This window comes from Ascaphus truei, chromosome 7 (assembly GCF_040206685.1).
Source record: "Ascaphus truei isolate aAscTru1 chromosome 7, aAscTru1.hap1, whole genome shotgun sequence".
Classification (NCBI taxonomy): domain Eukaryota; kingdom Metazoa; phylum Chordata; class Amphibia; order Anura; family Ascaphidae; genus Ascaphus; species Ascaphus truei.
This window is the reverse complement of record NC_134489.1, coordinates 59,848,486-59,862,768: the sequence shown is the minus strand read 5'-3', so window position 1 is coordinate 59,862,768 and position 14,283 is coordinate 59,848,486. Positions and strand designations below refer to the sequence as shown.

General features: G+C 42.9%; 1 protein-coding gene across 3 annotated transcripts in view; it reads left to right on the top strand.

Annotated features, from left to right (window-relative positions):
- Positions 1–3,392: 3,392 nt before the first annotated feature.
- NBEAL1 (neurobeachin like 1) overlaps positions 3,393–14,283 on the top strand; it is an 84,537-nt gene continuing 73,646 nt past the window's right edge. For 2 of the 3 annotated variants that reach the window (XM_075608582.1, XM_075608579.1), the window contains exons 1-2: positions 3,393–3,582; positions 5,851–6,388. In XM_075608582.1, the coding sequence (XP_075464697.1) occupies positions 6,338–6,388 (51 nt within the window). In that variant the 5' untranslated portion in view covers positions 3,393–3,582; positions 5,851–6,337. The remainder of the gene's footprint in view (positions 3,583–5,850; positions 6,389–14,283) is intronic. The other variant, XM_075608580.1, reaches the window with a different exon arrangement.

The following is a 14,283-nucleotide window of genomic DNA, read 5'->3' as shown; positions in this document are numbered from 1 at the left end:
ACAGTGCATTCGCTACTATAGCGTGCAGTCTATCGGTGATCTGTGGTTTACAGTGCATTCGCTACTATAGCGTGCAGTCTACTGGTGATCTGTGGGCTACCGTGCATTCGCTACTATAGCGTAAACACAAAAAACAAAACTGTGCGCTACTACCTAACTACCTATAAAGTTTAAATGTATAAATATATACAGTGCAGTGACTATACCATCAATTTAGTGATAAAAAATTTATAAAAAATTAAACCACAACTCCCACAGTGAGATAATTAAACATTAAATAATAAGTGCCACATAACCGTGTTGGGGATAATGGCATCTGCAGCTGTAAACGCAGGGGTGGCTCAGCACCCCACACACACTAAGAGAATGGAAACAAAAGAAAACAGCGCACAACGCCAAATAGTGAAGCAAATTCAACAATATATTATAGAATTAAAAAGGGGGTAATATATCTGCGTACATGAAAAAAGTTGGTAAAAGGCATGTAGTGTGTATCACACTGTTTACCACTCGGCAGCTGTTAGCTGTAGATTCAGGTGCTTGCTTCCCTCTGCTGCTGCAGCTCAGTTGATTCTGGGGCAGGACGTCAGTCTTTTCACTCCCAAGGGGTTTTCCCTTCATGCAGCCAGGTTCAGCAGCTGGTACTGGGGCTCGGTGAAATCGCTCCTGCTTCCTGGCCGATATGAAGCTGCTCCTGTACCTCGGCAGGTGTATCCTCTGCACAGAGGTTAAAACGCAGCTTGCTGGGGTGCCGTCAGCGTGCCACGATGCAGCAGTGGTGGATTCAATAGGGAAGTTTGAACAGTCTTACAAAGTCTCTCACAAGTGTCCAAAACAGCACACAGGATGAAATAAAAACAGGACAGGCCAATACATAGACAAAGGCCAATGTAAGCAGATATAAGGCAATAGAATGTTACATCCAACTAGTTTCGTAGAATTAACTACTTCTTCAGGGAATAATTAAAAGTAAACTACACATCTTCCCTATCACGCAGACTATTACCTATTATAGATGATTGGTCTATCCCTAATTGGTTGACCAATAAGGTATCTATGTGAGGTATTTAAGACCTCTGGGTAATGGCCTAATTATTCCCTGAAGAAGTAGTTAATTCTACGAAACTAGTTGGATGTAACATTCTATTGCCTTATATCTGCTTACATTGGCCTTTGTCTTTGTCGCTAACCGCGATCTGCGGCTGCAGTCCCAGTCATTACTACAGCGCACATCTTGGCGTGCGCTGTGCGATTAAACTCCGCCCCCAGTACCTCCGGTCCTAGTTGTTACCCTGACGCGCAATTTCCTCCTGCTCTGCACGTGCAAAACGTGATATATCAAAAGTGGCGCTCTATTATAAGCTTTAAACACGTGTTAATCCAATATTAACATATAAACCATAAATTGAATAAATATAAGTGATACAAACAAATCCTTGAATGCTGCTGTGACCCAGTGCAGGACTGCTCTCTCAATCCCAGGTGAATATGGCGACGTGGTGATCAAAGGGAAGCGCAAACATGTGGAGATATAAAAAATAAAACTGATGGTGCAGTATTGTGACAAATAAATACGTATTCTTCTTTAAGTGCTGTTATTTATACTCACAAGTGTGAGGATGATACTGTGTACGTAAAGGTATCTTTGGGTATATGTCTGCAGTGATGATAAGCTGGCTGGAACCTCGGTGTGGGAATATATTCCTTAAATGGTTAAACACAGAAAAGCCAACATAGCGCGATCTGTTTAAAAACTGTATTCAAGTGGTTAAAAATATAACATTACACTCACATGATGTATGCTATTTAAAAGCATTTAGATACGCAATGCATCTCGCCTCCGGTATCTTGGTGCAGTTTTTCCTTCCCTCTTCTCGGCGTGCGTCTCACTCCTGCGTCCCAGCAGGGCGGATGTGACGTCAGTGAGACTTCGGGAGTTCCGGTTTGGAGGGCTGGCTGTGAATCACCTTCACTCTACGCGTTTCTTCCCTTAGGATTTCTTCAGGAGCCCTAAGGGAAGAAACGCGTAGAGTGAAGGTGATTCACAGCCAGCCCTCCAAACCGGAACTCCCGAAGTCTCACTGACGTCACATCCGCCCTGCCGGAACGCAGGAGTGAGACGCACGCCGAGAAGAGGGAAGGAAAAACTGCACCAAGATACCGGAGGCGAGATGCATTGCGTATCTAAATGCTTTTAAATAGCATACATCATGTGAGTGTAATGTTATATTTTTAACCACTTGAATACAGTTTTTAAACAGATCGCGCTATGTTGGCTTTTCTGTGTTTAACCATTTAAGGAATATATTCCCACACCGAGGTTCCAGCCAGCTTATCATCACTGCAGACATATACCCAAAGATACCTTTACGTACACAGTATCATCCTCACACTTGTGAGTATAAATAACAGCACTTAAAGAAGAATACGTATTTATTTGTCACAATACTGCACCATCAGTTTTATTTTTTATATCTCCACATGTTTGCGCTTCCCTTTGATCACCACGCCTCCTGCTCTGCACGACAGCTTTTCAGGGAGGCAGGGGAAATTGAGTTTACTCCTAGCGACTGAGGCGTGGCCACGCCCCCACCGGCGGTTCACCCAATGTGATGGCCACGCCCCTGCAAATCCCCGACCACGCCCCCTCCCGTCGCAAGCTCCCTCTCTCCCCGCAGATCGCGGTTAGCGCTGTGCATGCACCGCCCCCCCCGCCGGGCGTGCGTGTCACAGTCATGACTGGGACCGCAGCCTCAGGGGAGAGAGGGAGCTGGCGACGGGAGGGAGCGTGGTCGGGGATTTGCCTCCGTCGTAAGGTTTGAACTCAATTTGGTTGAGTTGGAAAAAACCTTGCAGCACGGCGCGGCTGCACCTTCAGCGTGACGGTGCGTACTGGGCCCAGCCCCATTGAGGGGCGGTGCTTACACGCACAGCGCACGCCGCGCCGTGCGCACAGGCTATTACTGGGACCGCAGCCTTACCTGCTCTCTGGAGGGTCTTCAGCAACGCATCGCCAAGGCAACGCGGCGTCATGTGACATCACATGACCCACGATGTAATTTGAGGCCGAGTCCTTGGAGAGGGGCTGTAAATGCTGCGGCTGGGGCGCAGCTCAAGAAGTTTGCGCACCATGGTTTAAAGAGTGCAATGGTATATACTGTATTCAGAGAGGTGGAACTACAAATTTATTTCTTTTTGTGACCCTACCCCCCAAAAAAGATGTCACCCACATACATGTTTCGATCCTGTCAGGCCTCTACCTTCGAGATGAAAGGGCGTGCGCACCGGGAGGTAGGAGACACCTGAGCAGAGGTTTCAGGTGGCAGGGTATTAAACGCATGCGCGTATCGGAATTTGCGGGGATGGAGGGGGGGCGTGGCTTGGTCGGCGCGTGACAGGGGTAGGAGAGGGTTCCACGTGCCGCCGCCTCCGCGCGCACCCTGTGTGACAGGTCGCGAGGCGAGTGCGCGCGAGGACTGGACGGAGCCGCCCGGGAGATAGTGAGTGACGAAGCCGTGGAAAGAGCGAAAAAAACACTGGGCACCGGCGAGGGGAGAGAGAGAAGGGGGAGAGAGAGAAGGGGTGAGTAATAGGAGAGAGGGGGGTGGCGGCTTCCGGCGAAACGCGGCCTGGAGGGTGATGTGGAAGTTTTAGGGAAGAGGAGGGAAGGCTGTCACTGAGAGGGATACTGAGAGTGAGTGAGTGAGAGAAGAGAGAGCGGAGGAAAGAAACCGAGGGAGGCTGAGAGAGAGAGAGGGTGTGTGTGTTATTGTGTGTGTTATTGTGTGTGTTCTTGTGTGTGTTCTTGTGTGTGTTCTTGTGTGTGTTCTTGTGTGTGTGTGTGTGTGTTATTGAGTGTGTGTGTGTGAGAGAGAGGAGAAGAGGGAGTGAAGGAAAGAAACCATGGGAGTCTGTCACTAAGGGAGAGGTAATGAGAGAGATATTGGTAGAGATGCAATTAGTGGCTGAGAAAAGAGGAATGTCACTGAGTGGGACACAGAGAGAGAGGAAGAGACAGTAAAGCCAAGGAAGAGAGTGACGTTGGAGAGAGAGATTTGATGTACTGAAGAATGAGAGTTACATGTTGACAAAGATAGAGTGGAAGAGAGAGGGAGAGAGAGGAGAGAGGAGAGAGAGAGAGGAGAGAGAGAGAGAGGAGAGAGAGAGAGAGGAGAGAGAGAGAGAGGAGAGAGAGAGAGAGGAGAGAGAGAGAGAGGAGAGAGAGAGAGGAGAGAGAGAGGAGAGAGAGAGAGGAGAGAGAGAGAGAGAGGAGAGAGAGAGAGGAGGAAGAGAGAGAGGAGGAAGAGAGAGAAGAGAGAGAAAAGAAAGAAAGAACTGGCAGGAATACAGATGCATGGCACAGTTAGGGAGAGACTGAAACCTTCTGAGACAGATTTGTGGGAGAGAGACTGCCATAGAGAGTCTGAGAGTTAATACACAAGCTTAAATGTGCTGGTAACTGAACTACTGTGGTGCCTATTGCTACCAAGGCCAAATGTGACTTTGTAGATATGGATGACATTCCTGCCACTGAAAAACTTCCTGACGCTGGGATCGTTTACCCATTAATAATGAGCTGGCATTTTCTGCTGAGCCAAGCCAGTTCAGGACCAGGACAGGTTTCAGACATGCATTAACTACTGAACTGCCAGAGGCGACCATATAACATTGCTCTGTCGTCCATTGTTGCCCTCTGTCATCCAATGGGTTAATGTTAATCTATGATGCATGTCACTCTCCTGTCAAAATAAAGGAGAACAGATAGAAATGGTAGAAAATTAACAAGTCATAGTGGCAAAGGTCTGGCCCTTCACATTATGTTGAGTCCATTTACCAAAAACTTCAGATAAAAAAAATGTTATATATTTATTTTACATTTTAAAAAGTGGTAAACCATTTAGCATAAGAATTAGTCATATAATTTCAAAATATGGTGCATTAAATGTCATGGTATAAAAAAAATGAGATTATTTTATGTGGCTTCATTCACTGTACTGCCCTTGCCTGAGAGCGATTGTGGTAACAGCCCTAGGTTAGATGTATAATATGCATTTTGCTGCATATTTGACCTCTAAAAAGGCTGCATGTAGCACTTGGCTAACTGCGACCTCCCAAAATATTTTAAAAGCCTTGATTTGTAATTCACATATTTTGTGCATATGATGCCACACAGCCATCTATCAAGGTGGAAGAGTTTACAACGTGTCTTTATTGATAATTCGTGAAACTGCTCACTTGCAGTCTCATAGCTACTGTGTTGCATACAGTACTTGCAGCAGATGCAAAGGAATCTACTCTGACATATTTTACTCTCTTTGGATGTTGCAAATACTTCTTTCCCCTCCTCTTTCCTTCAGGATTAGTTGGCATTAACACCCTCAGTGCCGAGTTGTTGCACTGTAATTGGTGCTAAACACAAACTTGCTTCTCAAGAGAAGGTAGTAATAGATGTAAACCTTTCTTTAACCCTAGAATATGTTCCTTCAAGTTTTTTTCACTAAGAGGAGTGGTAAATGTTGCATATGTATTTAGAACAAAGATATACAAATACTGTCCAGCATGATGGAATATTATCAAGGTTGATGCAGCTTGCAAAACCGGCAAAATGTCACACTATATAAGAGAGACAGAATATCAAATTAGCCTTAGAACTCGAGAACATTTTCACAAATAAAGAACCTTCATATAATACTAAAATATATTATTGCTGGCTTACAAATGAATTCTAGACAAATAAACCATCTTCCTTGGATGTATAATGTGCAGTGATTTAAAGCCATAAGAATATTTAGAAATCCACATGCATATTTCCACTTCCTTGTTGAATAATGAAAAATTTCTTCTCTGTAGGTGAATCATCATTTCAGATCTCTTGTAGAGTTCTCAAAACAAGCGGACAATTTCCTGATGCGTGTGCCAATATTTTAATCAGTGGATAATATATATCGCAGGACTTTAATACAAGATCTTATGAAGACATTTTGGAATTGGCGAGGAAATTATCTGGTGACTTGCTGGTTTTGAAAACTATTGGATCCTGCGTATGATATTACTATAAATTCTGGTTAGATTTTTTTTTTTTTTGTTGAAACTTCAAATGGATTACAAAAGGAGACCAGTGTTTCTGAGCATGTCAGACTCCTGTTAAGCTGGGTTTGTGCTGGTTTGATCTGCACACAACTTGCCTGTGTCGTTCTGCATTTTTTGTTTAGTGAGAGTCTTTCAGTAAACCTGTGGGAAATTGAAATGTAAACGATTAAACATGAAACAGAGTAAGCAATGAAGACAGACAAGTTCTGAAGAAATCTCCTGCAGGTCAGGTAGAGGAGACGAGAGGATGGCATCCAGAGAGAGACTTTACGAACTTTGGATGCTGTACTGCAGCAAGGTAAATCTTTTTTCTTCCTACATGGCAGACTTATAACATATTTCAGTTGTATATGACCGTTTGTCACAACCAAGTACAGAAGATTCAGAGTTTCTACAGTAAATTGGTTCAGGAGCCTTTTCGGAAGCTGTTAAGAATAAGGAAGGAATTGCAGGGAAGAGAGAAATAGCCAGAGAAAACTGAGGAAGGGTAGTAAGGTGCATAAAGACAGGAGCATCCTGTGTGAATTAAGAAGATGCATATTAACTGAAGCACATTGTAAATAGTTACATAATAACTTCCTCTCCTAGTAATTTATTATGTTTATAGCACGAAGGATTGAAATATCCTGACCCCCCCAACCCCCCTAAAAATAACATGGTACAGTAAAGAGCTATGTTTAATATGTTTTTATACTATTGTCTGCCTACGGCCCAATTACAACAGAGGTGTATAGAAGAGTTCGGCTGATATTCAAGGAAGAGAGAAGGCCGGGTCTCTTTTTGCTGTTAGTTTAGGCCATCAGATTTGGGACGGGGCTGGTAAATACTGGAGGTTCTTTAGGTTGCACCAATACCCCAAACTAATGCTTGGCGTCTGGTTCTACTGAGCCAGTTAAAAGCAAGTCCTGCTACTAGTTACATTTTTATTTCATGGCAACAGTTGGGGCTGAAAGTGCATATTTGTCTTCAAGCGCCTGAAAGATTAAAAACTGTTTCTACAGCAACACCGCAAGGATTAAGCACAATTCATAAAACACAGCATGGTTACTGGTATGTGCAGGAACAGGGACTTAGTCAGTGCTAAAATATTTCCTTGGAAATATTTTGACAAGAACTGGCACTGAATATATTAGATTTCCAATTTGTCTCTATGCATGGACTCCCTGCTGAATAAGCATTAGTTGGTTGTTGTCTGGTAATGTGGCATATCAGCTGTTTGAGCGAAACATAGATGGTTTCTATATACTATTGATTTTTTTTTTGTTCAATATAATGATTGTATATATTCACTGCAGAACATGCTTGAACACAGATTGTGAGTCTGAAAGCAGCACTCTGCGCTGTTTGCCATTTTCTTTCGCATTTTTGCACTTTCCAATTATTATTATTATTATTATTATTTTTAAATCTGATGCTCTGTTCAGGAGTTGTAATCTTTAGAAATATTATGTTGGGTAATTAAAATGGAGCCCAGTGCATTCTAAAGGTTACCATGGTCACTTCAGAAGCTAGAGATAATGATGATTTTTAATACTAGAAAACTTTTTTTTTTTTTAAAGAGCAAGTCCTGCTCCGGGGAAAGATACTTGTATAGTCTTTATTATTATTGTTTATTTGTCAAACGCCAACAAATTCCACAGTGGGGTACAGAGGTTTGATAATTACATAAATTGAATTGCATACAAATAAGGACAAACATGCACAAACAGATACAAAGAGGAAATGAGGGCCCCGCTCATGAGCTTGCTGCTTTAATGTATCTTTTCTGGAACAACACTTTGTAAATCAAGCAGAGTTAAATGAAGGTGTATATACGGTACTCCAATATAGTTTCTATGGCTGAGTCTCTGGTGGTCCTGGGAGCGCACGCCACACAGCACAGCCCTCTATGGGGCAGGCCCCAGTGGCTGTGTGTGTGTGGGCGCGCAAAGCGCTGTGACGCGTACGCTGGCAGGGAAGACAAGAATTTTGTCTTCCTGTGCCGCGGTCACGTGTTTGCACACAGTCAATGGCAGGGCAGATATGCCCCGTCATGGCCACGCCCCTGCGATCTCCCTAGACCTCCCCCCGATCGCGGCTGTAGTCTCTGCACGCGCCGCCAGGCCGCGTGCAGCAGGAAGGACTGAGGCCGTAGCCTTATGCTGTGCTATTTTTGGTTTGGCCCATACAGAGTAGGACCACAAACGTTGCATATCAATTGCTGTGTAAGGTAAATACAAAGGACATATGCATTGCACAGTTGTTGACAACAAAACATGTGCTTGGTGTCAAGTGTTTGTTGCTAGTGCTCTTGGAATGATGGATGGTGCTTGTGGTCTGTTAAATGGCATTTTAATTGACCCAGAGAACATTGTTGAGGAACACATTAGGGTGAGTGGGAAGGAGAAGATGTTTTTTGGCTTTGAACATATGGCTTGTGAGTGCCATGCATTCTCAATTGCATACTGAATTGGTAGTAAATAATCCTCTATTCATTTGACATCTTTCCAGCAGTGAAAAGGCTTAATGAGAACTAAAGGTTCAGTTCCACTTAGTCTGGAGACCAAGGTCTGTAAACCTTTTTCCAATTTACCTTCAGCACGTTTTCATTGTTGTAAACTATTTTCAGGGTCTCTTAAAAAAAAAAAAAAAGAATAATGGTGTGTCTTGATGATTTAGTAACTAAACCATAGTGGCATTTGTGAAGAAGCAATAGATTCCTGTCGAGCTTAAAATCTACATTTGATTCCAGGAGTTTGGTCAGGCGTGACTGTAATGGCAAGTAGGGCCTCGGATATAGTAGGCTTACGCGCAGAGGCGATCCGTGGGATGGAGAGGCGTGTCAGAGGCGTGCCGTGACCTCACGTGAGTGGTTCGCCCTCATTGGATTAACCGCGCACGTGACCCGGCCATCGCGTGATAAAATAAAAAAATATTGTCGGGCGAAAAATCGGTCGCACTCCATCGCACCCGCGGTCGCGCTCTCTATGCCCGGCCTCATTGAGGTGCGGCCTTTTGTTTGCGCCATGGACTATGGACGCGGCCTAAAGAGTAATTATTACCAAACAATGTTTTAAACAAACTGAAATTCAGTCGGTGAAAAACTTTTGACACATTTAATTTTTTTTACATTTTGTTAATATTGTAAAGGTGCAAGCCCTCCCCACACAGTATACTTTCAAATACATTTTTATTTTGTTGTTGTAGCTTTTTTAACATGTGCCTTCATGCTTTCTACCGTGACCTTATCTTCTTTTTAATTTAGGCTTTAGAGTACTGCATGTATATCGTACTACGAATGTGTATGCTTCAGCCACAGTTAAAATGACTGTCTTTTCCTCTCAAAAGAAGACACTTGGATGAGGCATTTGGGTTTAATTAAACATACAGGATGTGCTGTAATAGAAACTAGAAAAAAAGTACCTTTATTTTTAATAATGCTCTAGCTTTATCAAACTCCTCCTACCCTCCCCCCACACCTCCAATTTGTTAACAGAGTAATGATTATTGTGATTCATTTGCTTCACAAAAAGATTTGTTGACGACTGGTTTCATGTATATGTTTGGTGTCTCGAAAGGTCAGCTGTTCTACAGCAGTGGCATTCCAGACTCTGCTTTTTTTGACCCCACTGTAGAGATAATATTGTTTTCTGCCAATGCTATTGGCTTACATGAATACCAGCTTTTCTGTGGCTATTTGCTTTTTGTTTAATAAGTAATTGACAAAATCTCTTTTCTAGTTGAACTAATGTGTAATGTGTTTAATAACTTACAACTTATAATAACTATTTTGCATAGTGCTTTCCTTCCCATGGGAGTCAAAGGGCTTCACAATTACAGTATATTGTGCGGTACGCTGCATTGTACATAGAATTTTACAAGCACAGCTCCTGTTCTAATGAAATTTCAATGTGTTTTCGTGCCTGAGGCACAGTGAGATACAGTGCAAACATGTCCAAGGTCAAATGGAGCTGACACTGCGATTTCAACCAGACTCCCCTGCTTCAAAGTCAGCATCATTGTTTTTTAGAGTCAGTGCATTTACTCAGACTATGTGGTTTGTGACTTTTTGAAAATCAGTCAGACATAAACTTTCAGAAGATTTATCCTGGAAATGTTTGTAAACGTTGTAAGAACGTGTAGGGAGGGTTGTTACATAGTTACATAGTAGATGAGGTTGAAAAAAGACTTCCGTCCATCAAGTTCAACCTATGCTAAATTTAGACAACAGATACTTTATCCTATATCTATACTTATTGATCCAGAGGAAGGCAAACAAAAACCCCATTAAGGGGAAAAATTAATTCCTTCCTGACTCCAAGAATTGGCAATCGGATTAATCCCTGGATCAACATACTTCCCATGTATACTTATTTGGTATATCCCTGTATACCTTTCCCATCTAAAAAAATGTCCAACCTTTTTTTGAACAAATCTATTGTATCTGCCATCACAGTCTCCATGGGTAATGAATTCCACATTTTAACTGCCCTTACTGTAAAGGACCCTTTCCTTTGTTGCTGGTGAAATTTCCTTTCTTCCAACCTTAAGGGATGGCCCCGAGTCCTTTGTACTGCCCGTGGGATGAATAGTTCTTTTGAAAGCTCCTTGTATTGTCCCTGAATATATTTGTATATAGTTATCATATCCCCTCTTAGACGCCTCTTTTCTAATGTAAATAAATCTAATTTAGCTAGCCTCTCCTCATAAGTTAGAATGTCCATCCCCTTTATTAATTTGGTGGCTCTTCTCTGCACTCTCTATAGTTCCATAATGTCTTTTCTTAGGATTGGTGCCCAAAATTGTACTCCATATTCAAGGTGTGGTCTTACTAATGCTTTGTAAAAGGGCATAATTATGTTTACTTCCCTTCCATCCATTGCCCGTTTGATGCAAGATAAGATCTTGTTTGCCGTTGCAGCTACTGCATGACATTGGGCACTATTGCTAAGCCTGCTGTCTACAAGCACTCCTAAATCCTTCTCCATCAAGGATTCCCCCAATATATCTCCATTTAATTTGTAAGTCGCCTTTTTATTCTTGTATCCCAAATGCATAACCTTACATTTATCTGTATTAAACCTCATCTGCCATTTACCTGCCCACGTTTCCAAACTCTCCAAGTCCTTCTGAAGAGAAATTACATCCTGCTCTGATTCTATTACCTTACACAATTTAGTATCATCAGCAAAGATGGAGACTTTGCTCTCGATCCCAACCTTGTATTCCTCATATGTCTCCATTATCCTTATAAATTCAAATACTTTTAAAATGAGGTGGAGAATATTTTGACAGGCGGCTTCCCATTCAGAGTCTGGGTCGTAAATGAAAACTGGAAAGTTTTTTCAAAATTTCAATAATGGTTTAAAAGTATTTATCAAATTTTTTTTTTTTTTTATATGTTCACATACAATAAGAAAACACGTAACAATTTTATAATTTCCCATTCTACAACCAGGTCCTTTATGCTATCAAGATGACCTCCCTCCCCCTAAAGAAAAAGAATGTACAGTATGCTTGTCCAAATTTCTACATGGGGGTTTATTCATTAATCTTCAATAGTGATGACCCAGGCACTATTACACAGAAACGCCCATTGACTTCTGTGGGAGTTTCCGCGCGATAGTGCCCCGATCGCCATTATCGCAGTGTAATGAATAACCCCCATAGGCTGCAAAAATATAGGTGGTGTTTGCGGAACGTTCTCATACTATACATATTAGGTGTACATCAGTGCTTAAAATAGTTTTACACATGCAATTAGTTTGCATGCAGAATACATTACATTTGCAGATTGCTAATTCAGTGCTTATTGTGCTGCTATGCATGAAAATGTTAAAAGATCCCAAACTGAGAATATAAAGCCAAGCAAGTTAGTCAAGAAATTCCTTTTTCATTTTAGTTTGTGTCCTAGTTTTCAAATCAAATATAGATGTGACCTTTTCATACAGAAAACACATGAATTTTGTGAGTGAAAATACAGTGATAATATGGCCAAAACAAGGGATGTTTAGCAGTATTTTCAAATATACAAGCTGTCTTAAAGCATCGGCCTGGGAGGCCCTCAGATGTTTGCGGTGACCCAAACCTCCAGGATCCCCCAGTTCCCGAGAGGATATACGATAACTGGTTTTGCCCACCAGGCCATAATATTTGTTATGGCCGTTGGGCTCAGGCTCGCTCATCAGGAGATGACGTCATGACTGGGTTTGACCCCATCTACAGTTGTGATATTTTTGTGCCACACACTGACATAAAAATAACCTAAAATCTTGGCCTCCCATGTATCAAATCATATTACCAAGCTGCACAGCTAGTAACCTGGCATGCAAACCCCCTATTGAGGAGGCGGGTGGACTTAGAGGCAGCGTTCCTACACCCACACACAATAGATTTGGTGCTCTGGCAACCTAAAACAATAAGAGAAAGGGTATGGACCCTTCTACCTGCCATATCACATTCCCTGAAAATCTGGGCCCAGAACAAAAATAAATTGTGCATAACTACTGAGCGTTCACTGATGATCCAATTGTTCTATAATCCAGAGTTTCCTTTGTGTCAGAACCCAATAGCGTTCAGAGAATGGATAACTAAGGGAATGACACAGATAAGAGATCTGATGTCTGACAATGGGCCCAAACTGTTTGAATCTTTGTCTACTAACCATAGCCTGGGAAGTGGAGAGATTGTCTGATAACCGTTAAAAGGCTTTGCACAAAAATGCAGTCCTTAATCGTGATTAACAGTGTATCAGGATATCTGCCTTAATCCCCCCTAATCAAAATTGATTTCTATTTTTTACACCTCTATATTTCTCATCTGTACTCAGGAGGCCAGCAGGTTTATACATGAGTAGAAATCGGACTTAGGTAGGATATTGAGGAAGGGGAGGACATCTTCAAGGCCGCCTCAAAAAACGTCCATTTGTACGGTTATAAAAGAAAATGCCTATAAGATCCGATACTGATGATATCTAACTCCATTATTGCTTTTGAAGATGTTTCCAGGCTCCTCTCTCATTTGCTAAAGGGTGTGCAGACAACGGGCTGACTTTCTACATATGTGGTGGTCCTGCCCTAAGATTGTTTCTCTATGGACCAAAGTACACAGGCTGATACAGAATGTCCTAGGTGTTACATGGTCCTGTTTATTCAATTTAGCACTCCAAGATCTAGACAAACCCATTAGCAAACTGACCTCTAACATAGTGACAGCAACAAGATATGACATTGCCCAACATTGGAAGAAAGCAGACCTCCTCTCAATGGTATACATCAAAAACAAAATCTGGTCTGTTCTCCAAATAAAGTGAGCGCCAAGTTTCCTAAGAGATTCATGCCCCAGGTTCCAGAAGGTTTGGCAGCCGTGGCTAATTGAGCAAGGCTCAATGGCCCCATCACTTTAGCTTCACAGTCCTAATTTAAGACCGTAAGCCCCCGGGTCCATGAACGGACAATTAGCTCTAAGGCTGGGGCCATAGAGAGGGTAGCAGGGCTGAGGCGCGCTGACGCTGAGGCTCGCCTGCTGAAATCTGCGCGATTTCATGCCCATGCAGGCGAGCCAGTGGGCGTGATCGGAGGTGGGGGGAGACTGAGGGAGGCGGGGCAGTGATGTTGCTGGGCCAATCGCCCACAACGCACCGACGTCACGGCGCCGACGTTACGGCGCCGTGACGTTGACGCTGCTCCGCGCTGGTTGGATGTTTTCAGCCGACAGCGCTCTGAAAAACAGCTTGGCTGTCGGCTGAAAAATCCAGCGCCTCAGCACGCCTGCGGACGCTCGCGTGAGCCCCCTCTCAAGGCATCCTCATTGAGGATGCAGGGGCTCAGCGTGGAGCGTCCGCACGGCTCAGCGCGGCCTGCCCTTCTATGGACTCGGCCTAAGAGCCACCTTTGCCCTCTGGATCAGAGCGCCAGAGACTGTAGCCCCACAACTACCTGTAACTACTCAAAAAGTACCTATCTGTATTGTAATTTTTCTTAATTTTGTACCCATGATTTGGTCATGAGACTTGATGCTACGATTTACACTAAAGCATGGACTAGATTTAAGAACCCCTTTCCCCCCTGACGCCCCCCTTTTCCCCCCCTTCTGTACACCCTCCCAACCAACGCCCCTGTTATTTTCATTGTTTTACAAGTATTGTATTGTTTGTGAAACCAAAACAATGAGTATTAAAAAAAAAAAACACATTAAATATTTGGTGAACTCGTG